Source organism: Ahaetulla prasina, chromosome 3 (genome assembly GCF_028640845.1).
Source record: "Ahaetulla prasina isolate Xishuangbanna chromosome 3, ASM2864084v1, whole genome shotgun sequence".
NCBI classification, from domain to species: domain Eukaryota; kingdom Metazoa; phylum Chordata; class Lepidosauria; order Squamata; family Colubridae; genus Ahaetulla; species Ahaetulla prasina.
This window is the reverse complement of record NC_080541.1, coordinates 187409864-187436597: the sequence shown is the minus strand read 5'-3', so window position 1 is coordinate 187436597 and position 26734 is coordinate 187409864. Positions and strand designations below refer to the sequence as shown.

At 38.7% G+C, this 26734-nt stretch overlaps 1 protein-coding gene and 1 long non-coding RNA gene across 6 annotated transcripts in view; one reads left to right on the top strand and one right to left on the bottom strand.

Moving 5' to 3' along the window:
• LOC131195432 (uncharacterized) overlaps nucleotides 1–11506 on the top strand; it is a 100902-nt gene extending 89396 nt beyond the window's left edge. For 4 of the 5 annotated variants that reach the window (XR_009154440.1, XR_009154439.1, XR_009154438.1 and 1 more), the window contains exon 3: nucleotides 6048–6601. This is a non-coding gene — a long non-coding RNA (uncharacterized LOC131195432). Of the gene's footprint in view, nucleotides 1–6047; nucleotides 6602–7966 lie in introns of those variants that run through there. The other variant, XR_009154442.1, reaches the window with a different exon arrangement.
• LOC131195429 (uncharacterized) lies at nucleotides 770–26092 on the bottom strand. Its single transcript, XM_058177321.1, has 6 exons — nucleotides 25905–26092; nucleotides 7440–7557; nucleotides 5035–5094; nucleotides 4092–4253; nucleotides 3317–3401; nucleotides 770–1813 (listed from the first exon to the last, which is right to left on the bottom strand). Exons 1-6 carry the CDS (start codon nucleotides 26066–26068, stop codon nucleotides 1557–1559), a joined length of 846 nt encoding a protein of 281 aa, XP_058033304.1. The 5' UTR covers nucleotides 26069–26092; the 3' UTR covers nucleotides 770–1556.
• Nucleotides 26093–26734: the final 642 nt, after the last annotated feature.

Below are 26734 nucleotides of genomic sequence, written 5' to 3'. Positions count from 1 at the left end.
TTCATAGGAAAAGTCAGTATACCCAGGCTAATATGTGTGCAAAATCTAACTGTTAAAGAAGTTGTATCTTCAGGCTTTCTTGTTTGGTACAAATTTACTGAACACAAATACTACCGTGTTTCCCTGAAAATAAGACCTTGTCTTATATTTTTCTGAACCCTGAAATAAGCGCTTGGCCTTACTGCCATATGTTCAAAAGTCCGATTGGGCTTATTATCAGGGGATGTCTTATTTTGGGGGAAAACAGGGTAAATGCATTTCAGAGAAGACCAGGAAGACAACTTTTCACACAATTTGGTACAACTTCATGAAGGTCCAGTGTGTCTACATTTTGTGACTTTTCATCACTCAGCTTTAAAGTTTTCTTGTGGACAAGCTGTATCTTGTTAGAGAAACATGAACATTTCAATGAATAGTCTGGATAATTTTGCCTTGTCTTGTTCATTTTTCATTCTTTGTCTGTATTTCTGTGACAAATTCTATATTTATATGATAAATTGAACCCTATTTAATAAGCAAAAAAGTACTTGAAATTATAATATAAATATAAATAATGTATTCTATATTTTATAAGCTGTCCATATCAAAGATGTGCTGAAATTGTAGAAACGTTGATAGGAATAAATCAACAGCAGTATTAACAATCTTTCCCCCAGATGAAAACCAGTAAAGGAACATGCACAAAAATATTGATACTTGGCTTCAAATGAAATATGTGTGAATTCAAGAGCAATTTTAAAAAATTAAATTCTACACATTTACTGATTTTCTTTTATGGGTATCACAGACTTTGAAAGAATGATGTATGGTACTAAGCAAATAGCATAAAGTGTGAGCAAGGGAAGGGGATGCCCTGTAAAATTAGTTGTGATAGTACTTGCATCAAATTAAGATGAAAACTAAATCTAGTTGGATATGAAGATGAATGTTTATACAAAAATGAGAAAAAAATAATTAAAACATGAGAAATTGGAGTTACAAAGTGAATATGGAAAAATTTATTTCTAGGTTTCCCTTCCCACACTCAGAGAGTTGCTTCTACCATTAGTCTTTGGGAAGAATATAAATATTTTATATAAATATTTATTTATACAAAAATTAAGACACTATTAACGTTCTTATTAATGGTGACTAGATTAGTAATAGCAAAATACTGGAAATATCTAAAAAGGACACTGAAGAAAAATGATATGATAGACTTGATGGAAAAATTAATATATAATTTCTACTTAGTTGAAGAAAATACAGATTTTTTCTGTGATATGATTTTCCCCCCAAGCATTCTAATAATGAAAACAATAATCAACCACCAAGATATTCTTATGAGAATAAGGAAGCTATAAATGTGAAGTGTATTGTATTGTTTTTTATTAAAAATGTCATTGTTTTGCAAGATGTTAAAAATGTTATGATTTGAATTTGTGAGGTGCATAAAATAACAGAAACCAAATACATACACATGTATGATTGAAATGAAAACGTCAGTCAAGAATTTATGAATGTTACTGTCCCAGAAAGTTTTCTGCACATAATTCAAGGTTCCTTTACAAAAGACTTCACGTATCCATAAAAGAAAGCTTTGTGCCTTCGCCTTCTTTCAATTCCCCAGTCAAGCAAGCCTTTACAGCTGCTTCACTGTCCAGTTTGCAGATCAGAACAGGAATGGATCCATGACTCGAAGAAACTATATTTATGGCAGTTTGCAGTTTCAAGGACACTCCTCCAGTAGAGTCATGTGGTAGTGCAGATGTGAGCACAGTTGGCTCCATAGTTCTTTCAGGACCAATAACAATGGAATCCACCAGCCTAGCACCTGTTCTAAAACAAACAAAGGATTTGGAATGCAACATACAAAAGCCAGTCCTAAAATATAAGAGCACCCTGACATGGAAACAACCAATTTAATTTTGAAAGTTTACAATAAATCATTTCCACTGATAGATTTCAAAGAGAAACAAAGTTGGGATAATGGTTAAGACTGTGTTAAATGTAACAAAATAATGCAACCATGTTTGCTGTCCTTGTGAGAAGATATATATATATATATATATCCATTGGTTGCAAAATGTACCAAACATATTTCTAACGTGCTGACTTGTATGCTGCATTTTCTGCAAAGTATATGGTTTTGAGATATAATTGTAATCAGAACACTGAAACTGTGAAAAATAGGAAACAGAAGTAGACGATGGATAGAGGTTTGAGATGTACACGGGTGTTTGTAGAGAGTGACGATCAGTAAGAATGTAGGAAAGAACAAGGAAGTGAAACTATGGAATGTGTATGTCAGTAAAAAAATAAAATATAAGAAGTGTGGCTTGAGATGAGAATGGTGTCCTTTGCCCGATAGCAGTCCTTGTAGGACTTGCTATGTGTCATTGGACCCCACTGCAATGGTTTAATAATATAAGTTTTGTTGTGGAATTCCATTGCTATGATGGTTGTTCATGTTCCAAATTGCTCATGAATAAACCTCTGAATCTTAAAGTAAAATTTATCGCTTGTGGTTTCCTCTTCGGTTTTTTATTGGGGTATTAGCTTCTAGGTTGAAAGGATTAGCTGGTGACATCACCACTGCCCAGAGGAGCCCATGGTGGCTCCTCTCATGACTCCATCACGAAACAGGAGTGCATGGCAAGTGTTCACTCCCCACGCAGCAGTACTTGAGTCTCAAACACAGGCTTGCTAACCTCCAACCCAGCATCTAACCACACAAGCCACTGTGCTCCTATCACTATCTGTCACTACCTCCTTAACTGAAGGATGTATTTTACATTACTACAGTGCAAGTCCAAGAAAAAATATGTTTTTTTAAGGAACTGCTGACAGTTAATTATATGTTTACTTTATTGATTTTGGCCTTTGGCCATAAATCTCTTCTCAGCCTTTTGACCAAAATCAAATGTACTGAACACTACAGTAAACTCTCCCATGCCAAATCTGAAGTACCCTTTCCATTCTGGATTTGAATAGCTGGGCATTCCTAGTTCATCTCTGTACCAAATCCTGGCCTATAAGGAATACCTATGCATTTTGTTTACTACTCTTGAATCTGCAATTTTTTACAATGTATGCCTATATATGGTAGCAGCTGAAATACGACCTGTTATATATGTGATTTTAATATTTTTATTTTTTCAAAATAGTAAGGTAATAATGTCATCTTATAATTCTTTTCAAAGCTATCTCTTAGAAAAAGCATGAGCAAACCCCAAGTTATATCACATTATATAAATACTTCAAAATGTTTCATGCCAATTTTGATATTACCTATTATTCCTCTAGTATTGACAACTTCAGCCTACTTGTTCTGTACCTGGGGTATCAGGTGGACAGCTGTAAATTCCATTCACATCTGTGAGAAACACAACTCGCTTAGGAGAGAATGTCTTAGCCAAAACCTGTAATAGGAAAAAAAAATAAACAAAAACTGCTTTATAATTAGTCAAATCATTGGTCCGCTAACTTTCAAATTCTCTTGTGACTGATTAGCATCAGCTCTCTAATTCTTCTTAGAATTATCTTTCACAAACTGATCTTTTAACATGAGGAGCCAGAGAAGGCACTGAAAGTCGCAATGCCTGGAAATATGAGGAATAATTTGAGGGAGACTTGTCTGCTTCAGAACCATAGGATGATTTCATTATACCCAAGACTTTACATTATTTGAGATTGTGATGTCTTTCGTTTAAAATTGTTATACGTTTTGTCATCCAGATGTTACATGCAAGAAAACTTACCTTTTTCAAACAAAACACAATGGGACTGCTGTTATCTGAGCATGGTTGATGGCATTAAAACTTTGTCTTAATTTGTACACAGCTCTGCATTTCTTCAGGCTACTTCGTATATTGGTATATACTTTACCCAATTAAGAACATGACCATATCTGTATTTCTATTTTGTAATCAACTACAATTTAAATTAACTTTGAACTGCAAAGAACTTCAACTTAGTAATAGTCATTAAAAAGAAAACAAACAGTCTGAAATAATCAAATATATCTGCAGCATATGAATTTAAAGAGCAGAGCTCAAATTTCTTGTAAGTATCTGGGGGAATTTATAAATCAAGTCATTTCCATATCTCACCTCAATAACTGTATCTCCAGATAAGATACAACAGTGTTGTTCCAAGTCCAGGGTACAATCCCCATGTAATACAGGAACATAACCTGCATCTAGAACATTCTTCACAGCATCAATATCAGCCTTAATGACATTCTTGTTTGTGGTTTGCCAGGTTCCAAAAGGCTGGAGAGAAATAACAAACAAATAATTCTGTTACTGTTATTAATCAGAAGGAAATATTATTACTGAAATAAGAATGATCTGAAAATTAAGGCATTTTGGTTCTGGTATGTTTTATATTCAGGACATGACTTTGCCTTTTTACATGGATATACAGTAGCATTATTTCTTAATCTGTATATATGCTAGTTACAGTGGCAAACTGAAAGGCAACTATTAGATATGTTGTTATTCTACAAAAGTATTTAAATTTGTTTCTCAAATTAAAATGCAGGTAAGAAACTGCCAACAAGAAACAGCTTGGTGAAGTGGTCAAGGAACCAGGCTAGAAACCAGGAGACTGACTTCTAGTTCTGCCTTACAAACAAAACCACCTGGGTGACTTTGGCCAGTCATTTTCACTTAGCTCTAAGAAGGAGACAATGGCAAGCCACTTCTGAAATCTTACCAAGAAAACTGCACAGACTTGTCTAGTCGCCAGGTAGTCGCCAGGAGTCAACACTGACTCAAAGGCAGCAAAAAAACAACAGAAACTATATTATATGAAGCAATAAACTTCAGCAATTTACTTAGGGCAGAAAATTCAGGTTTTACAGGATAAAGAAAATTTTCAAAAAAATACTTTCAAGGCAGATTCTCTTGATGATTCCTTCATCATACTGTTTTGAGTATGAAGATGCTTTCATACTCAAACAGTAATGAAATTAACATTATCTAACCTAGGCAAATCATCAAAATCTACCTCCTTCCAAAAAAAGGCAAACAAAAATTATAGGCCCCTTACCGAAATCCCCACTGCTGGAACTCCAACACTAATCAATTGTTCTGTCACCAAATGGTTCAACTGTAAATAAATAAACAATCAATAAGTGGAACAACTTGACACCAGAAGTTGTGAATACTCCAACACTGGAAATTTTTAAGAAAATGTTGGATAGCCATTTGTTTGAAATGGTGTAGGGTTTCCTGCCTGGGCAGCGGGTTGGACTAGAAGACCTCCAAGGTCCCTTCCAACTCTGTTATTATGTTATGTTATGCTATGTTAAACAAATAAATAAAAAAGTCTCAAAATCCTGCAGCTTTCCTGCCTCAATTTCCTCTTCTTAAATTTCCACTAGTTCAATAATATTACTCCTTAGATAATGAAAGGAGTAATAGATCCAGGATGATAGCAGAAAAACAACAGATAATTAGATAAGGCACGGACATTTTTACAGATACTGCATAGAGAGTATCTTAAGCATCAGATCATATAATTTTGCAAACAGTGTTGCTTTAAAGTGTTTTCATGAATGGAGATACAATAAACCATCCTGATAACCATGCAAATCATATATTGTGGATGTGTTAGTAACACAAGAGAATGCTTACTTTTCAATGGAAGGTGATAGCACCAGTCAAGTTGGCCTGATATGGCTTTCCAATCCAGTTTTATTATCTCCAATTTACTAGTTGGCAATGTGATTTATAATGGAGTGACCAGAGTAGACATTTCATGACTCTCCTTAACTCACAGGGGTCTGTGAGCATCTTCATTATCTTTCAGAACCACTTTCAAAATAAGTTAGGGATGTTCCTCATGACCTGGAGTATTGGAGCTTAGAAATTTTAAATGTGCGGCTCCTTCCTTCCTTCCTTCCTTTGTATAATTCTGCTTTCAAAAAAAAAAAAAAGCATCACTGGAGGGCAGGTAAGTTGGCTAGCCAGCTGCCAAGCAAATCTTGTCGTCTCTGTCTAGCATCTGAGTTGCTATACTGGGTATCAAAAAACTAAATTATCCCTCTCTCACAATTTTAGCATGTCTCCAGATCCAGTATCATGTGGCTCTCCTCCTGCAGCACTGTTGATGGAATAAAGGGAGATCTGGTGAATTTGCTTCATCTGCAAGAATGAGAGTTGGTATCTCTCTTTTTCTAGCCTCCATCCTTGAGCTGGTTGCTGGAGACCCTATACAAGGGTTCAGATTTCTAGCTGGTCAATCAACCATTCTCTACTGGACTTCTTTCTTGCTGACATGGAGGTGGAGAGGAATTCTTTCAGGCAGTCATTGGGTTGCAACACTTGTCTAGTCCATTGAGGTGGGTGTGGCTTTCCCTCCTGCCATATTATGTGAATCCTTGTTCATTTCCCATGTTCTGCTGCTTTTGGAGAACTGGTTGGCCTATTCTTTTGATGTTCCTTCCTGAGTCTCCTTGATCAATCTTCCAGCTAAGTCATGTGGCTCTCTAATGCAGTCCTCTACATCAGTGGGTTCACACCTACCAGGAGGTGCTTTAGAAGGCTGGAGGATCACTGATCTTCTCTTCTCTCTATTATTCTCAGCTTCCAAAATGGACCTGATGAAAGGGTTTTTTTCTCTAAAAGATAAGTATAAGACAAAGGCTTCTTTCATGGGCAGGAAGAAGCCTTAAATGCTCCCTATAATTAGAAAAGGGAAACTTAAACTTCTTCTGTCAGCTACCTTCCCAGTGGCAATTTTGCAGTAAAGTTGTAATGTTTTCTGTCTCCCAGAAATTAAGTTAGGATTCATGAAGCTATCTCACAGAATTCTCCTCTTATGTTATTTATTATTGGTATTGGTAGAAAGTGGGTGGGTGGGTCAGGGCCAGTGGTGAAATCCAATTTTTTTTACTACCGGTTCTATGGGCATGGCTTGGTGGGCATGGCAGGGGAAGGATATTGCAAAATCTCCATTCCCACCCCAGCCAGAGGTGGCATTTGCCGGTTCTCTGAACTACTCAAAATTCTCGCTACCGGTTCTCCAAACTGCTCAAAATTTCCACTACCAGTTCTCCAGAACCTGTCAGAACCTGCTGGATTTCACTCCTGGTGGGGGCCCTCCATGATCTCTTTACCATTTTACCATGGGGGAAAAACATTTTACCACGGGGGGAAAACCCTATTTATAATGAGAAAATCTGTTCTGTAGTAAAACAAGTAGCAATCAGCATGTATACCAAATGCAGACATGTATTTCAAGACACATATTTTGCATTGATTTCATATAACTGTGAAACTATATATCATTTAAACATTTCCACATGCTCCCAATTCATCCATCTGTCAGACTTCAGTGCATCTCATATAAGGAACCCAGCAAGGACTACAGCACAATTCAGGAATGAACATGTGATCTGACAACATTTGCAAGACACTCAATGATGTTGTTGCATACTGCTTGGTGGATACCTTGGTGACAGAAAGCCTGGTCAAACACAGCCCTTGTCTCAAATTATCACTTGCAGCTGATCTGCCTGATGTCCCCAAGGCAACACCATATTCTCTTGCCTGGAAATGCCCGAAAGACCTGGAATGGCAAAAGAGAGTGATTTATATATTTGGTTCTCAGCAAGCAGTTTTAAAAAAAGTGATATTTGCCCACTGATCTTCAGATCCAAAGACAAAGGCTATACTGTAAATTAATGAAGGGCAAATTTTCACTAGTTGCTTCTGATTTCTTTTATTTGCTTTTCTAAAATTGCAAAGTATCAATTCACATGACCAGCTACTTGTATAATCTGGCTATTATCATGCTGAAAAAGATTACATTCCTGTATTTTAAATTACTATTTTTCAAAACAGCATAAATGGAAAGCTCTTAAACTATCACTTAACATCATTTTATCTGTTACAAATCTGAAAACACTGAACTGAGCATATCAGACAAACTCTTTGTTCAAAATCTTCAACTCCTCACTAATGTCTTTCTCCTCCAGGAAAGCTATCTTTGTCCACTGAAAGGAGAAAAGGGAAAATTTTCTGGAAAATGACTATGAGATGACAGAGCTGTTTTCCAACTACATCTGATGTCCATCCTGTTACAACAGCTACAACAAACAAACAAATATCAGTAAAGCATATTTTGTGTCTGGTATGTCACATCTATTTTAGCCCAAAGAAAGAATGAATACTTAACTGCTTAAGTTATAAAGTACATCACAATACGATTCACAGCATGAGGTTAATTTGTTTTTTTACAATGAAAGCCAAGGACTTCCAAAATAGGAGAAGAGGGATTATAACCAGAAAAAACAAATCCACCAAGCAAAGCCCTGGGACCAGCAATCTCTTTTCGCCTTTTTCACTGAGGAGTTTCTATGCTCTGCTAAACTTCCAGAACTCTCCTGGCCTATGTGCCTTTTCAATAGTTATTTTAAAATGTGATTGTTTTCATATATTTATTGTGTTTAATTAAGTGTTGTATGCTACCCGGACTCACTTTCATGAGATAAGCAGCTATATAAATTAAATACATACATACATACATACATACATACATACATACATACATACATACTCAATAGCAGTTGTGAAGAGAAAAAGCATATACCGATTCTTTTATATATGGGGTATAAATAACCAGTGTTTTTGAACATTCACTTCTGAAGGTTTGTCTGCCTCCTTCTCTTTCTTTTAATTTGTCCAGGGAAATAACGTTAAATCAGTATTGTTTTCCTCCCATTTCTATGTCTTCTTTGAACTTTAAAATGACTTTCCATGCATTTTTTCTTCATCCATTTCTCTGGATCAAAAAACTACTAGAAGCAACACATGTCCAATATGTCAATCATGCTGATGTCAATGTAGGCTTGCTCTGAAATAAACCCATTTTTCTAACAAGATATATCAAAGAAAACTGCTTGAGATCTTGGAAAATCTGGCATCCCTCTGAGTAATTAATACTGGATTAAATCAGCCTGACAATTGATGGGTGCTGCTTTCATGACAGCCTTGGGGTGGCAGGAGGATTTTTTTGAAACACAATCATCTGTGTCAGGCTGATTAGAAATTTACAGAACTATCAAGAGTCAGGCTGATTAGAAATTTACAGAACTATCAAGCATTCATACCACAGCTGTGTGCAGCTAAATGAAACTGATGTAAAACAGCTTATTACAGAAATATGACAGAAGCAGCTAAAAGAAGTCTGTAAACTAAATCCATGTAAAAATCTACTTTTGCTTCACTTTCAGAAAAGCACAAGAGATAATTTAAAAAATGGGAAATGGGTGTATATTAGACACAGCTTCTATGTTTATCAGCATGGAATTTATAAACTGTAGTTAGAGAAAAGGAATGTAACTTTCACAAATATAAAATGACTATATCTTAAGTGGACAAACTATATTCTCAAGTCATGTTATCTTGCTGTTATTTCTTTTGCACCTGTGAATAGGCGATGTGTGTCTTCTCAACCTGCTATCCACTTGAATTATTGATGGGGGATTCTGAAATCCTTATTTTCTTTTTTTAATGATTGTTTTCACCAGACTTGGAACTTTAAATTGATTATGGTTCTTGAAAGAAAGGACTGTCCTAACCATTAAGACACATGGTTATGTTATTACTTCTGATTAACATGTGTGTGTCACCGCATACAACAAATAATTGTCAACAAAATCTTTAGAAAAGAAACATTCTGAATTTATTTAAGGAATAATTATCTGCATGGAGGAAAAAGCACCATGTTGTAGCTTCAGGAATGGAAAAAATCCTGGCAATCTATATATCAACTCCTGCTTTGGAGGTAGGGGAGCCACTTCCCACTATGAAAGAGCAAGTCACAACATAAATATGCTTACTTCAAAGTATAACAAAGAAATGTGTGTCGTGTGTTGCTATTGAAATGACAGCTCTTAAGAATTGGAGCCTATTGCCCCTCCTAAAATTTCTTCTGGAGAATTGGGAGAACCAACCAAAGCAGTTGGAAAGGGACAGAAAAGACAATTAAGTTGCCTGAATGGAAAGGGTGATTTTCACTTAATGATATAGGCTTTTTTTCTTCTTCTTCTTCTATTCAATTGTATCTGGTTCACAGAGATCAGATTAAATGAAATCAGCAATGCAAAGTAGAAATAGGTGGTCCATGCTGAACAGAATTACTGTTCTAGCTATTTTGTGCCTCTACCCACTACTAACTGACCCTCTCTGCTAATATTTACAAAGGCATGCAGTAAGGAGAGGCATTGAAAGGCTGAAAATGCTAGTTGCCCAAAATGGGACCAAAATCATGCACCTGTTGTGAAGAACCAGCCAAGTCTTAGGTCAGTCTATCATAAATATTCCCTCACCATGAGGGCCTCCTCCTCTTCAAGCATGTTTTATGCCTCCATTATGTGCTATTTGATCCTCTGTTAATGCCACAATTACAAAAAGGCCATGGAGATCTATTTGATTGCTTGTCAATGGAATAAACACCTTTGCTACAGCAGGAGATGGCTGAAAAGATTCAAGTTTCTCATTTGCTTACCTGCCTAGCAGGTATTTCTAAGCCATCAGATGAATGAAATATTAGTCACAAAGACCCACTGCTAGCAACATAACTTTCTGTCTGTCCTCAATTACAAGAAAGCAGATAATGTAATTGATTAACAGCCCCCCTCCCACACACACACAAAAGCATTATGGCAACAGGTGCAACACTGTTTGGTTTAATTCTCTCCTTATTTATTTCAAAGATCCGTCTGGCTGCTCATCTTAAAACATAACTCTGGGTGGGTCACAGTAGTAATGAAATCTCAAACCACAAAACCAAAAACAACAATTAAAAAAGAAACATTTCACTTTTTACTTTGCTTTTCTGTGAGAATGATACTTGTAAATGATCTGCTTGAATATATATGCAAAGAAACTTTAAAATGGTTCTGTGACAAGAGATTTAAGCAGCTTAGATAAGTGATTTTAGTAATGTAACCAGAGGATAATTCTCTATTTGAAGAACCGTCAGAACAAACTGTGATGATGAAGCACCATTTGCACAATTCAATTTGGGTGGGCATCTTAATAAATGAAATATAGAAAATCTCCAAGACAAAGCATATAACCCAGGTTAATAAAAACAGAAAAAACCCAATTCTGGGAGGAAGGAAGGAACAACTAGCATATGGCTGTCAAACTTGCCGTGCCACATGTTTTTCCCATTCACACAGCTGGGGTGTCTGTGGCCTGCACGCATCTGGCCTGTGGACTGCCAGTTTGACACCCCTGAACTAGTATGACACTAAATAGCCTATATTTCAAACATGGCTAAAATAGTAAACTTTTAAGCTATGGTTCAAATAAAAACAGAACTATAGAAAAATACAAAATGGATTCCCCATGTTTACTCACAGGGCTGCATTTAGCACCTAATATCGTTGCTTTCACAGCTCTTGCTCTACAGCAGAGGTCTCCAACTTTGGCAACTTTAAGACTTGTGGACTTCAACTCCCAGAATTCCTCCACTGGCAAATCCAAGGCAAAGCTGGCTGAGGAATTCTGGGAGTTGAAGTCCACGTTTTAAAGTTGCCAAGGTTGGAGACCCCTGCTCTATAGGGTTGTCAATGCCATTTTTTGTTTTAAAAGGCATTGAAGGTGGAAGGGGATTAATTTTGTTGTTATGATCCCGCCCCCCCCGCCCCTCCCATCTTTACTGTATTTGATTTGTGGTGTTTAATTATGAGTCAGGGTGAGACAGTCAGATAGAATTGCTCACAGTTTCCATTTCATGGTGCTTATTTAACTTGTGCCTGGCTTAAAGGAAAGGATAGTGGGGTCCTGAAGCTGCCTCGACTGCTGATTAAACCTGGTCAAGGTTTTCTCTACTACAGTGAGGTGTGCTGTATTTCTAGTTTAATGAGTCTAGTTGTTTTAAATTAGTATTTTTATAAAGTTACATTCTATGCAAACTGTTGTCTTTTTTGGTCAGGGAAACCCTTCCCTTCTTCTGATGGTACATGCAGCCATCTTACTTCCAAGGGGAATTCATTCAGGAATTGTCTGTTTTCTGAATTACCCTGAATTACTCCAATTCTATTAAAATATTTGGCAGGGAAAGAAAGCCCAACAGAAAAAACAAGGTTATGAACTGAACCAGCACAAAGAATTCCAGAATCCAAAGGGAGCAGAACAGCTTGAGAGGACAAGTCCCCAAGTTGAGTTCATTTATCAAAATAGACAATTTTAGCAGAGAAAGCTGAAGCTTCCGAAACACCCAGACTATATTTTCAGAAGTTTTGAGTCTTTTTTTTTTAATTTACATTTATATCCCGCCCTTCTCCGAAGACTCAGGGCAGCTGAAGAAAACAGTCCGCAGAAAACACTGTTATTCGCTATATTGGTCAGAAGAATAACTAAGGATCTTTAGAAGCAAATGTTTCTAAAAGGAAAAAAGGCCAAAATAAGAAAATGGTCTATCGAAAACAGGGCATGTTCAACAATCATAAACAGAGATGGCTCTTCTAACATTTTTCAGTTACATAGCTAATAGCTGAGCTACGTGCTTCAGGGACAGGGATGGTGAATGACTACTTAAAGCTATGTCCCTGAATTGCTAGAAGTTAGAACAAAGCATAATTAAGAACAGTAATTAATAAGTTTTAAATGAGGATAGGAAATTTTCAAGGTGGCATAAAAACTGACTAACATAAATCATAGTTGGTGATAGTTGATGACATGGTCAAACACAAAGTAGACATGAAAAGAGGAGGTAAACATAAATGCAATTTACAAGAAGACCAAGTTGAAAGCAGCACTGATTTCATATCCAAGGCTGGTCATCATTTTTAAAGTGGAGAGGATATTTGTTTCGAACTATTTTTAAGTAACAGATGTTATGAGATCACCACACATCCCAAAAGGAGAGGCAGGATGGCTATCAGTGTGCTGCTCTGAAAGGTTAGGATGGTATGAAAAAGGCACAAAGAGAGGTCAGCAAGCTGAGGAGGTATTTGTAGATAGCTCCATGTGCTACTACAACCATATGCAGGCACGTCCCATGACAACACTGCCACTGAGTCTATAGAATTTCTGTCACATAACTAGACCTCTATATTGGTTCTCAGACTTCATTCCTTCTCGCCAGTCCTAAGTAGAGCAGCCCACTGAATTTACGCTATCCAGTGAGAAAAAGATATGGGAATGACAAGACTCCTTCCATAATGTCACTACGCATACATGCATACAGATCAGTAAGAAAAGTTGGCTAGGATGGTTTTTAACACTACAAATGGATTTCTAGCCAGTTAGATTAAACAGTAAAATCTACAGTAGTTGGTTGTTGTCACAAATTCTACAAAATTGACAATTCTATATGTGGGGTGTGTGTGTGTGTGTGTGTGTGTGTGTGTTTATGTAGATCTTGGCATATTCAGGTCTTTTCCCATGTAAGGTCGAGAGTATCTTGGTGATGTTTCGACGAGTCTCACTCATCATCTTCAGGCTGGTGCTTTCAGCTTCGTGCTTGTGCGAGCAAAGCGTGGATGGAGCTGCTGTCTCTCTATAAATACTGGTGGGGAGGTGGGGAGTGTAGCTGTGAGTGGGTTGGTTGGCTATGTGGTTGCATCTTGATTGATAGATGGAGTGGGTGTTTGCAGATTGGCCGGCTGTTTCGTAGCATCCTGTGTGGGTGTGGCCCTAGTCTTTTGTGTTGTAATGACCTGGTTAATGACCTTTTGTGTTGTAATGACCTGGCTGTGTGGAAACATCCTGAGTTCTGGGAATGTGACCTCCTGTAGTGGTAATGGGCTTTCTGGAAATGTCCTGAGTTCTGGGAATGTGATTTCCTGAGTCTTGTGTTGTAACATCCTGGGTAGTAGGTTGTGTTGTAATGTCCTGAGCTTTGGTGTTGTGGCCTCTGGAGTTCTGTGATGTGATGTCTTGAGCTGATGACTGTGATGCAGCATCCCGGGTTTTGGTTTGGCTCTGAGTCCGAGATCTTGTCATGTGTTCCTGGCGTGTGTCAGCTTGCTTTGTGTGGGGATCGGAGAGGAGTGCAGAAGCCAATGGTGTCAGCATGGTCTGGCTTCTGGATGGTGGTTGTGTTTTGTCTGTGGGATGGGTTTGGGTTTGAATCTGGTGAGGATGATTGGTGATGGCGTTGTGTGTTATCCTGTCAATTTTCGTGGCTGGGACTCATTTGTTGACTAAGGCTAGTTTCCAGATGTCTGGTAGGCGGGAGGTGTCATCCCGTTTGTTCATGTTGTGGGGGTGTTTCTCTATTTCGATGGCTTCCATAATTATTCTTTTGTTATAGTGTTCAGTTTTGGAGATTAATTTGGTTCCTTCAAAATCAATTTCATGTCCTGTGGTTTTAAGGTGCTGGAAAAGGCAGGGATTTTTTTCTTCTTTTCTGACTGCGTTCTTGTGTTCTGCGATGCATGCATTTATTCTCCTATTAGTTTGTCCAATGTATGTGGCTCCATAGCCAAGACTCTCATCTCCAGAACCAAACGCCTAGCCAACAAAGACCACCTGAAAACTGAATTACACACTCTCACAAACGTATTAATCTCCAACGGATTCCAAAGAAACACAATTATCAACCTAATCCAAAGGGAGACACCGGCCAAGAACCAAGACACAGAACAAGACAGCGGCATCGCCCTCCTCCTGTACATCAAAGGCACCACAAATAAAATCAGCAAAATTCTCCACAAACACAACATCAAGACAGCCTTCTGCACACACCAAAAAATAGCCAACATCTTAAGAAACCCCAAAGACAAGATCCATCTAGAAAACCAAGGAGTCTATGAAATACCATGAAAAATCTGCCCAGCCACATACTAATCTGCAAACCAATCTGCAAACACCCACTCCATCTACCAATCAAGATGCAACCACACAGCTAACCAACCCGCTCACAGCAACACTCCCCACCTCCCCACCAGTATAGAGAGACAGCAGCTCCAACCATGCTTTGCTCGCACAAGCACAAAGCCGACAGCACCAGCCTGAAGATGATGAGTGAGACCTCAACAAAACGTCACCAAGATACTCTCAACTTTACACAGGAAAAGACCCGAATATGCCAAGACCTACATACCTATACCCGTGAAAACCTATGAAAACGTGTGTGTGTACGTGCGTGTGTGTGTGTGTGTGTGTGTGTGTGTGTATATTTGTTTTCTGAGGTTTTCACGGGTGTTTGTATGTAGGTCTTTGGTTGTTCGGGTTTTCTCCCGTGTAAAATTGGAAGTGTCTTGGCGACGTTTCGACGAATGAAACGAATGATGAATGAATGAATGAAACGACGAATGATGACGAATGAGACTTCGTCGAAACGTCGCCAAGACACTTCCAATTTTACACAGGAGAAAACCCGAACAACCAAAGACCTACACACACACACACACACACACACACACACACACACACACACACACACACATATATATATATATATATATATATATATATATATGTATGTATGTATGTATATATATATATATATATACACATGCATGCATGCATGTGTATGTGTGTAGAGGGAGGGAGGGAGAGCAAGAGAATGAGAATGAGACTACAAATATCATTGTTTCCTTGAGCAGCTCCATATCATGATGTTCTAGTATCATCTGGCATCAGAAAGCTTTAAGAAAAAAAAAGAACGTGGAATGATCCACATGGCATCCTCATTAGCAACTAGATACACCAGTAACCAAAGTGAAGAGGAGACACATGAGCTAATGACAGATCCCAATGTGTGTTTCCAGATTCACAAATCTCTCTGATATCCTTGGCTGGCACATAAGCATAGGTATTTCTCTTAGAAACATGCTTCTCGTTAGAATATCATAGAGAGAGAATCTTTGGATTTTACTGATAAGCAAGTCAACTGACAGAGTTTTGTATTTGGAGAGAATTATTACATGAGAAAGTCTTGTTTCTTAGAGAACAAAAAGACAAAGGAAATCAGCATCTGTGTCAACATGGTTTCCCAATAATAAAATAGCACCAGGGGTGGGTTCTACTTACCTTTACTACCGGTTCGCAGCAGGGCCGCACACACGCTTGGTTTGCTCATATGCGCTTGCTTCTGCACATGCACAGAAGCTTCCTGATGATGTCGGGATCAGTGGCCAGAGCCTACCTCCGGTTTTACTACCAGTTCGCAAGAACCGGTCCAAACCAGGGGCAACCCACCACTGAGTAGCACCCTCCCCTTGCTGGGATTCTAGCAGTTGGCATAAACACAATGAGTCATGCCCATTACCATTTTTATGAGGGATATTTGCCCTGGACTCCTTGCAAAGAAGGGACACTATCCAAAGCATTTCACAAATTTAATTTTAATATTTGAAATGACCAAATGGATAAATGCTTTTATTCAAAATGTACTCCCTATACATTCTTATTTATGTATGGAGCCACTGATTTCAATGGACAAAGAACAATGAAAGAAAAATGTCTTAGGGTAGGTTGCAGGAAGGGAAGATGATGGCTTACATCCATGATGGCGGACCTATGGCACACATGCCAGAAGTGGCATGTACAGCTCTCTCTGTGGGCATGTGCGCCAGCCACCTGGTCTTCGGGTTTCCGGTGGTCCAGGGTCTGTGAAGAGCAGCTGGCCGGCACGCCTGCGCATGAAGGAAACCTGAAGACCAGGTGGCCAGCGCATGCATGCATACCAGCTAGCTGGTCTTCGGGTTTCTGGCACTCCGGCACACATGCCCATTCCAGTTTGGAAACTTGGTGCTGAAAAGGTTCACCATCACTGGCTTAGATATTTCACCATCAGGGCTCCCAGAAAAGATCTGTTCTTGCCTGTGCCAACTACTTCAGGAGAATAAGATTCTACTACTATTTGAATATTGAAAAAGTACTTAGAAATGGGAAGAAGAATCAGATTTCTAGAATCATTAGTTTTATTGCATCTCCATCATATATATTATCTCTTAAAACTACCCATTCACAAGTCAAAAGTCTGTTGCAACTGAGGAGTCATTCATTTCCGTTGAAACAAGACTTACCGAAATCAAAAAGCTACACAACTGTAGTTTTCTAACTCTCCATGATAACACACAAATAATAAGTCAATTACCCTTGTGAAAATATCTGCAAAGGATGACAGTATTTGCAATGGTTCTTTACCCTCTGCACAAATTGCTTGTGGAAAAAATACATAAAATGCAATGATATGACATACACATTTCTATTATTAGATCAGGAATGGATTACAGCTGAAGTGGGAACCCTATAGCTCTTCAGATGTAGATGACTGATATCTTCCATTAGGCCCGGCCAAGTTCATCAATGATATGGAGGGTTATGATTCTACTTTGATGTATTAGACATTTCTAAGGAAATGCAGAGGAGTGAACTTAGGCCTTTTTCACTCATTTGTTAAATTTACATCCTTTCCTTCAGGAGCTTAGGGTGGAGAGCATTCATGTCTCCTCACCCTCCATAATAATCTTGAGAGGTAGGTTTCCTTGATCAATCATACCTTGAGCCAACATGGATAAAAATGGAGTTGAACCGGAGCTTTCAACATCTTAACCGCCGCATCACAAAAGAGGCAGGAAGCAGATGACAAAGGACGCTTAAGCCCTGAAAAAACTGGGAATATTGCCTGCTATTCTTGTCTTCAGTTATGATAGCAACATTCCAATATCTGCCACAAAGAAGCCGGAGTCAACCTATTCTCCAAACAACCTGAAGGCAGGACAAGAAGCAATGAACAGAAACTAATCAAACAGAAAAGCAACCTAGAACTAAGGAGAAATTTCCTGACAGTTAGAACAATTAATGAGTGGAATGATTTGTCTCCAAAAGTTGCGGGTACTCCAACACAGAAGGTTTTTAAGAGACTGGATAACCATTTGTCTGAAATGCTATAGGGTTTCCTGCCTGAGAGGGAAGAAGACCTCCAAAGTCTCTTCAAACCGTTATTCTATTATTCATCTTTATCACCCTTTTTGTATTTCCTTTCTATTTCCAAAGATTCAAGAAGCTAAATCCAAATGCCCCAGCTACAGTTCTTGGTAACCAATGTGGAATTCTGGTATTTAAATAAATGTAGGCATGGCATCAAGTTGATAGTGGTTGACAGTCTGATGCTGCTCAGAAATTGTCACGAAGAAAAAAAAAAATCCTCTGATTAAAAATAATGGAACCTGTCTGAGGAATATAGGATTGTAACATACAAGCACTGTATTTTATTTCATTATTCCAAAAGAAAAACAAACTCCAACTAGAATGATTTTATTCCTTCCATTTTTTTTCTATTGTTTTCCAATTTTTCAGAAAAAATGAGCTTTCCAAAAGAGTAACCTGTTCCTACATAGAACTACCTAGACCAGGGGTGTCAAACTCAATTTCATGGAAAGCCACATCAGGATTGGGTTTCACCTTGGAGGGCAACGTGGAGGTGTGGGGTGGGCATGGCCATGGTGGGTGTGGCCCACCCCACCCACCACCTGGCCCTCCAAGGCCCTGGTGCGGAGGGAACTGCACCTCCGCAAACATGGTTTTATAAACATATAAAAATAGGGAGGCGTACATTTCTGTGATTTTGTTTTTTTAATACTTACTTGATCTACTTGATCACCTTATGAGAGAGAGACCAGATCAAGAAACTGACTCCATAGGAAGACTAGAACTATAAATTATTGACATTTATTATGAATAAAGTTAAAGAATATTAAGGATATTAATAAATATTACTTATGGAATCATGATTATATCATTACTGAGTAAGGAAAGAATATTAAGAATATTAAGAAATATTAAAGAATATTTAAAGAATCTAATATTAAAGAATATTTGTGAAGAACCAAATGCTCATAAAAGTACAAATTAATATACATCACAGAAAAAAATAGGATGAATACTTCTATAAGGTTTTTCTATCACTTAGTAGTTGGCTGGATTTTTGTAGACCTAGGTAGCATAGCCAATCATTCTGTACTTGGATTTTTCACCATTCTTATTATGCATTGCTTGTATTTCAGTTTTAAATGCTGCCCTGATGTTCACCTAACATCAGGTTGGGAGAACAGCAGTGATGAAATCCAAACCAGTTTGCTACTGGTTCATTGGCCGTGCATGCACCCCATGCCAAACGCGCACTGCATGCGCAGTGCACACCAAACATGCGGTCTGTACATGTGTGCACATGCACAGTACATGCCAAAAGGAGGCTTGGGAAGGTAAGTAGAAGCAAGGGGGGGATCAGCTGTGATGTGCGAATAGCTAAACCCCACTGCACAACTGATCGTTGGAAATACCAGAAATAGCCTTTTTTAACTACTGGTTCGCCCGAACCAGTAGCTTTTCTTTATTACCGATTCACCCAAATCAGTAGTTTTAATCACTACCATTCTGCCCGAACCGGAGTGAACCAGTAGCATTTCACCCCTGGAGAACAGGGCATTTTCCCAAGCTCTAGATTGTAAATAAATTAATAATCTAGCCCAGGTGTCAGCAACCTGCTCTTTGGGCCCCTTGCTGTGGCTCCCTGCTGAACTGGATCCCACCATTGGCTGGCCCCATCCCTCACCCTCCCCTTTCAGTCACTCCTTGCCTGAGAAGGTAAGGGCGATGGCAGCAGATGGAGACTCGCTCATTATTCCAGAGTGGGAGCGAAGTGGACCTATACTTGCCCCATCTTCTGGCCCTTGTTGGTGCTGCGTGCACCTTGGTCACTCAGGGAGACACGAAACTTTCTCTCCACCCCGAGACACTGGCCTGGCCCAGCTGCAGCTGATGCTCCATGTCGTAATGGACTCCAGAAGGAGAAGGGGATGCTGTCTCCCCCATTGTGAAGAGCGCTAAATTTAAATGTGCTGCGCAAGACGCTGCAAGTGAAGCGAGCAGGCCATGGAGGCGGCGAGAGCACCAGCTCTTGATTTAAATCATATGGTAAAAAGCATCCAAAGAGGAAGAAAGAACAACATCAGCAAAAAAAAAACCAAACAAAAAAAACCAACCCTCGCCTGTCTTTGAAAATGGTTAAAGAGGGACCACACACACACACACACACACACACACACACACAAAAGAAAGAGAGACAGAGACCCGTTTCCCACAGAAAACACTGGTAGCCACAAAACCTGGGTAGGCGTGGCTGGGGGGGTCATGTGACTGGGTGGGGGTGACGTTGAGTTGGCCACACCCACCCAGGTTTTGTGGCTACCAGTGTTTTCTTTTCTGTGGGAAACAGATCCAAATGGCTCTTTGAGTGTTTAACGTTGCAGACCCCTGATCTAGCCTAAGGTATTTTCTGACAAAATGTCACATAATGCTGTTGGCTGAGAAGCAACAGGACAAAACCAGAAGAGTTGCATACTGGGTGGGCAGCCCTAAAAACTGAATTAATAGATGAAATACATTTTCAAAAAATGACATCAGAATAGGTTCACACATAGTACAGAAGTGGATATTTTGTTTTGTTAGCAAACCCACAAATGGCTGGGTTTGTATATCACACCAGTCACTGTTTACAAACTTCAATGGCTAAGTGTATACAACTAAATCAATCTCAAGCAAAACATGGCACAGCGGAGGAAGTCAGTTTACTAATTGCACACTATGCAGTTAGAAATAGCACATTATTTTGGTTCTGAAAACTTCTGAAATGGAGTAACGGAAAGATCTTGACGCCTGTTTATGTGGCACATTTTGAGAGTTGAGCAAAGCCCTTCTGCATCAAAGCACATTTCTCTCAAGAGCCAACACGCTAGAAATCTTCTTGTTGGCTCCAGTTCAGCACCTTAAATGCTTCTATTCCAAAGTGCTGATCTACCCGCTAAATAGTAACCTTTAGTGTAATCCAATCACAGTGGGCAATGCTGTGCTGATTCCCTGCCACCGGCATGCCACTCATTACAGATCTTGCCATCTGGCTTTCTTCTTTCCAAAGCTAATCCATGCCAATCAGCAGCAAATGAGAAACAGCAGGATAGTGGGCAGAAAGCGGGTGGGAATAGAAACATAAAGCTGATACTGTATGCAACCAACAGGAAGAGCAACTTGCTAAAACAAAAACAAAAACAAAAACCCAGTTTTGTTCTCCAGGTTTAGCAGCCTGGACCACATCTACCAGAATCCACTGCCAGTGTAGCTGGTAAATTCTACATGCTGTAGTTCCTACATACCTTTTAAAGCATTCACGTTTTAAAGCGTGTGATTTGCGGCCGTTGCACAATCTGGATCAGTCAGAGAGTTGTGGTCAAGTTCAAACCACCTTAATACAGTGCCCTTTCAGACCTTCCAGGTGAATGTGAATATTCTGATTTAATAATTCCATGAGTGATGATCAGAAAACTCTGCCAGAATCAAAGAGGAGTAAATAGATTCTATCCAACTTTTACAAAGTTTTAATCACCTTCCTATCAGACTATGCTATTAGTCTGATAGGACTAATATAAATCATAAGGTAATCTTTATGATTTATATTGATATATTGACCATCATTTGTGTTGTAAATGTTGTACCTTGATGAAGGTATCTTTTCTTTTATGTACACTGAGAGCATATGCACCAAGACAAATTTCTTGTGTGTCCAATCACACTTGGCCAATAAAAAATTCTATTCTATTCTATTCTATTCTATTCTATTCTATTCTATTCTATTCTATTCTATTCTATTCTATTCTATTCCTGCTTAGCCTGTATTTTATTCATGCTTATCTGGGAATAAACCCTACTGAACTACTTCTGGCATGCATAGGACTGCACTGTCTGTGGATTCCTTTGGGTCTTTAAACCTATGAATGCAGCCAGAACACTGAACATCTGAACATTTCTATTAAGCTCCAATGCCCACCAATTCTAACTTCCCTGCAGAATTTGCATGTTTAAGGCAAACATGTACAGAAGGAAAGCCGTGTTTGGCTATATGCACACTGAATCATGAGAGTGCAAAAGTCTGCAATATGAGTCATATCAAACAGTTTCTACTCTGACTTCACTGACAGCAATGGAAGGAGTAGAGAATTATCTGAATTTCTCACTAACAAGTACTCTGGGTTCATAATGCCTGAGCAGGGGTTTTGATGGTTATGTACCATTAAGTCATTTTCAACTCTTAGCAACCATTTATTTTTCCTTGGTGATCTGTCCCCAACTTGGTCCTTCAACTCTTCCAATGCTGGCCTCATCACTACTCCCACTGAATCTATCCACTAGCTGGTTTTTTCTTCTAGCTTTCTGCTGTATTTTATCAAAGATGACAACTGCTGCCACCTCCTGGAAATGAAACTTCATTCTTATTAAAACAAATTAAGTATCTTTAGATCAATACTCTGACATGATGGAGGCTATCTATAAAAGGTCATGCCATAATAAGTAAGAAAAAGCTGGATACTGGATAACTAATGAATATGTAATAATTTCCCTGGGAAATCTTATCCACATGCCCATTCTTTAAATTAGCAAAGATGCAAAACCATCACAGAAAATTCCAGATTTTAAACTAGGAATTTCAGGCTTCATAATTATATTTCACCCTATTAAAAATGTACAAATTTACCTAAGAACAAGACAAAACATGAACAGTTGATAATATATTCCTGAATCTCAGGCCAGGTAACAGTTATTTCTTCATATTCATAAGCTTGGGACTTCAGAAAGGCAAGAAAGAACGGAGCTGTCACAAAGGTTATTTTATGGAACAATATCTCTTCTGGATGGCCCTTTCAAGACTTGAGTACTATACCAGGTATTTATTTACTCCTGTATAAAAAGGCTAGGCTACATCTTGTATTTAATTATATGTGTAGCATTTCAAGAAATGTATTATACATATGTGACTGTTCATACACTGACTCACTCAGATGTCAAAACTCTGCAATATCAGGGTCCCGGCTCATATCAAATTGTTCCTCTCCTCTAGGAAAGAAGATGAATTTATTAGGGTGACTGTTGGCAAGGAAGAAAGGCAGAAAAGTATCTGAATTTCTCACATAGCAAGTACTCCAGGTTCATAATGCTTGGCAAAGCTTTTGATGATTATGTGCCATCAAGTCACTGTCAACTCTTAGCAACCACACAGATATATTTTCTTAACCTAATATAAATATGCACCATAGATAAAACAAGCATAAGTGGCAGTGGCAGTGGCAGTAACAGAATTGTCAAATGATAAGGTGAAGAAAACAATGTATAACATGTCCTTGAACTGTACAAGGAATGTACAGAGTATAGTACAGAGGAATAGAGACAGGTAGATGACATGTGATCCTCCAGAAGTTATTGCATAACATTTTCCATAATCACTTCCTACTTCCCATTGCCCATGCCACTTAGGACTATATGATATTAGAATTCAATAACACCTGTATCTGATCCTTCAAAAAAAGAGTTACCTATTTCCCAAGTATGGAAGTTGCCATCCATCAGAGTTCAGTTTTAGTCTCTTGACTAAGTCTTGCAGGATGTCAGAAAAATATTTATTTGAAGGTATGCAATGATTCTCAATTAATTTCAGAGTATTTTCCACTGTCAAGGATAATCTTGCACCTTGGATAAACAAATTGGTCTTACTTCTTATCAGGTTTCAACATATCTGGATGAGAGAAATAATCGATTTACTTCATCAAAGCTATTTCATAAGTATATTGTTAGACAACAGACATTCCTTCAAATAAATACATTTAGGGACAACCTATATAAAGCTTCATTTCTTCTGTTTGCCTTTATTGGCTGATAATTGGTTTCAATTTATTGTCACAAGTCCTGATCTAAACCTGCCTAAACTTCTGTAGTTTCAGATCTAACTGAGAAATAGAGTTGAATGCCATCAAAATCCTTGTTATGATCAAACCCAACTCAAACTTGGAATGGCTACTTCCATATGACCCCAATACCACCTCTTCTCACTTTCCATGTCAACTGATTCTGGGATTACAGGGGATAATTTGCAGTTTTCAATTTCTATAAAGGTCTCAAGTTAATTCTTTCTTTTATTTCAGGAGCTTTGCTGCCATTAATCTTGTGCCATAAAATAAAGAACAAAATACCAGATAATCCACCACTTTGTGTGGTTTATTCAAGTAAATTTCAATAGGAGGAAACTCAAGGCCAGTAAACAAACAGATCATGTGCTAAATATAACTTTAAATACCTGAAGCATTTATTTCATTTATTTCATTTAGTTACAATACCACACATTAACAAGCAGACTGCACTTATCATTTGACAGGATTATACATTTTAAGAATGTCAATTAACATATTTTTATATTTTCACTACCACACCAGGGTAAAAAGACAAGGAGACATCATTTTTAACTTTAGTGACTCAGAACATAAAATTATTTTGAGACATATCAGAGAAAAATAAATTCTGCAAAGGAACATTTAAAAAGAAAGTTGCTAAATGTATATTAGGGATCTTAAATTTCTGATCCACAGGTGGCCCTCTGTCATCTTTTGCAGCCCACATGTAACAAACAGAAGAGTGAAGCATAGATGTTGGCCAGCCCGTCTGTACAGTAATCATGAACACACATTATAAATCCTCTCTTGGGTTAGTCACTAACATAAAGCTCTGTTCCTAGGTATTGCAGCCTAAAAAGTAACTGCTTTCCTAGCCTTGCATCAAGGTGCAATCACAGGCACCACCAGTCAAAACAATGATTTGTGGACTCCAACCTTGGATAGTGAAAACACCTCAGTGCAGCCTTACATTTGCCTATTCTGTACAGGTTTATAGCTGTACTTTCCCCCCTAAATCCATAGCAAGAAAAAACATGGCAGAGCCACTGGTGCAGGTGCCAACTCTGGCCCCATATGTGACATCATGATGAGGAGTATGAGGAGTATAACTATCTGGCCACTGAGCTGTTTCTTCTGGGTCTTGGATCCACTGTGCCTGACAAAACCTTCATGTTATTGCCTAATTTCCAGAGTGACTTTCCTCCTCCTTTTCTCCATTGGGATGGGACCATGGGATGCGGTGGCTCAGTGAAAAAGATGCTGAGCTTGTCGATTGAAAGGTCAGCAGTTCAGCATTTCGAATCCCTAGTGCCGCATGACGGGATGAGCCCCCGTTACTTGTCCCAGCTTCTGCCAACCTAGCAGTTCAAAAGCACATAAAAATGCAAGTAGAAAAATAGGGACTACCTTTGGTGGTTTCATGCCCCTTTGGTATTTAGTCATGCCAGCCACATAATCACGGAGACGTCTTCAGAGAGCGCTGGCTCTTCGGCTTTGAAACAGAGATGAGCACTGTCTCCTAGAGTCCGGAATGACTAGCATATATGTGCGAGGGGAACTTTTACCTTTACCTTTTGCCTTTCTCCATTGGTTGCCTGGATTTTTAGAACTCTGAAAGTGCACCTGATATGCCAAAGGACAAGATGGCAATGAAGAGGCATCTCAATTCTCTTTATGCAACTGCCTCCTAAAGAAATATTTATCTCTCAGGAAATATCCAAAAAATACTCCACTATGAGGTACTTGAAAGACCAAAACCAAGACACTTTCACTCAATTCTTTGTTTGCCATGATAAATATTTGCTTTCACTTCAAACACATAGTAAATGGGTTTATTAAATAAATAGGATATCAGTCATTAGGAGGATGTGGCTCAAACACTGCATATGTTTATATATAAAATATATCTTATTTCATATATATTAAATTAGAGCTGCTGAATTTAGTTGCAGGAAGTAGTTCATGCCCCTTGCAGCAATTTATTGGGAAGCAAACAAAACTTCCAGTCACAGAGTCACCTGAGAAATTGTATTATTAGATGCTTGGATTTTGATTACGGTTATTTGATAAGACTGGACCAATTCAAAAATAAAATCTTCAGTTTTGTTTAGTAATTTTAAATTAATTATTATTAGTATATTAATCTATCTCGCCAGGGGGGACTGATGACGGTCAGTTGGCATCCTGGCTCAAGGGCAGAAGCCTTCCGCTACTTCGCATGCGTTCCTACCCTGCGCCGTGCACGATTATGCATCGTCTCTCTCCAGCCTCCCAGAGCTTCGAAACAAGAGCAGCCGCCCTCCGCAAGGACTCCGTTTTCAGAGTCTCCAACTGGTTTTTCTGCGTCAGTGCACTACCTCCTAATTTCAGAATGCAATCCACTGCAGCAGCCATTGTGCCCAGACTTGCCGCCTCGCATTTTATCGGCTGTCTTTGCTGACGCCACATCCGGCCAATTTCACTGTAGCAATTTCAGAATAGCCCTTCGGTTGCATTTCAGGCAATGGAATGAAATTGAGGAGAATTTGAAAAATGACTACTGATTGCAGCATCAAACAATTTATTGCTTTTTTTTTGGAGGGGGGGGAGAGGATACGCGGCTATTTTTGTTTCAACTTTTCTTCCCTAATACTCTAATAAAATGATGCTCTTTCTACCTTTTAATCAAACTCTCAAGACAGGTTGATTCCGGTTGAAGTAGAACTGCAGATGTTTAAAGGCACTATTTTATGAGTTTTGTTTTCACAACTGGAACCAGGTTTATATATGCATTTAGATGATTAATCGACAAGGGGGGGGGGGGAAATGGTCCTAGGTAATGCAATGCATTTGCCAACATTAGTCTCCTTTTACTCCCTCCCCCCCCAAAAAATTGCTGTACAATGTAAATCGGATGGGGGTCAGAAAATCCACGGGGGTTGATTATGTGCCAACATAGCGGCCTCATCGATAGAAAGGATGGCTTTATGCTCATTGAAACGGCTTATACTGCATATATTTATTGGCATTGCTAAGAATGTCTCCTTTTGCTGTTTGTGATGGTGCTCAAAGATAGCAAGG

Excerpts from the sequence above, each read along its gene's own strand:
- LOC131195429 (XM_058177321.1), bottom strand. The coding sequence starts at position 26,068 with ATGGCTGCTGCAGTGGATTGCATTCTGAAATTAGGAGGTAGTGCACTG. Across the intron at positions 5,095-7,439 it reads CCAGGCTTTCTGTCACCAAG|TTGAACCATTTGGTGACAGA; the intron begins GTATCCACCAAG and ends ATTTATTTACAG. Across the intron at positions 3,402-4,091 it reads CTGGAGATACAGTTATTGAG|GTTTTGGCTAAGACATTCTC; the intron begins GTGAGATATGGA and ends TTCCTATTACAG.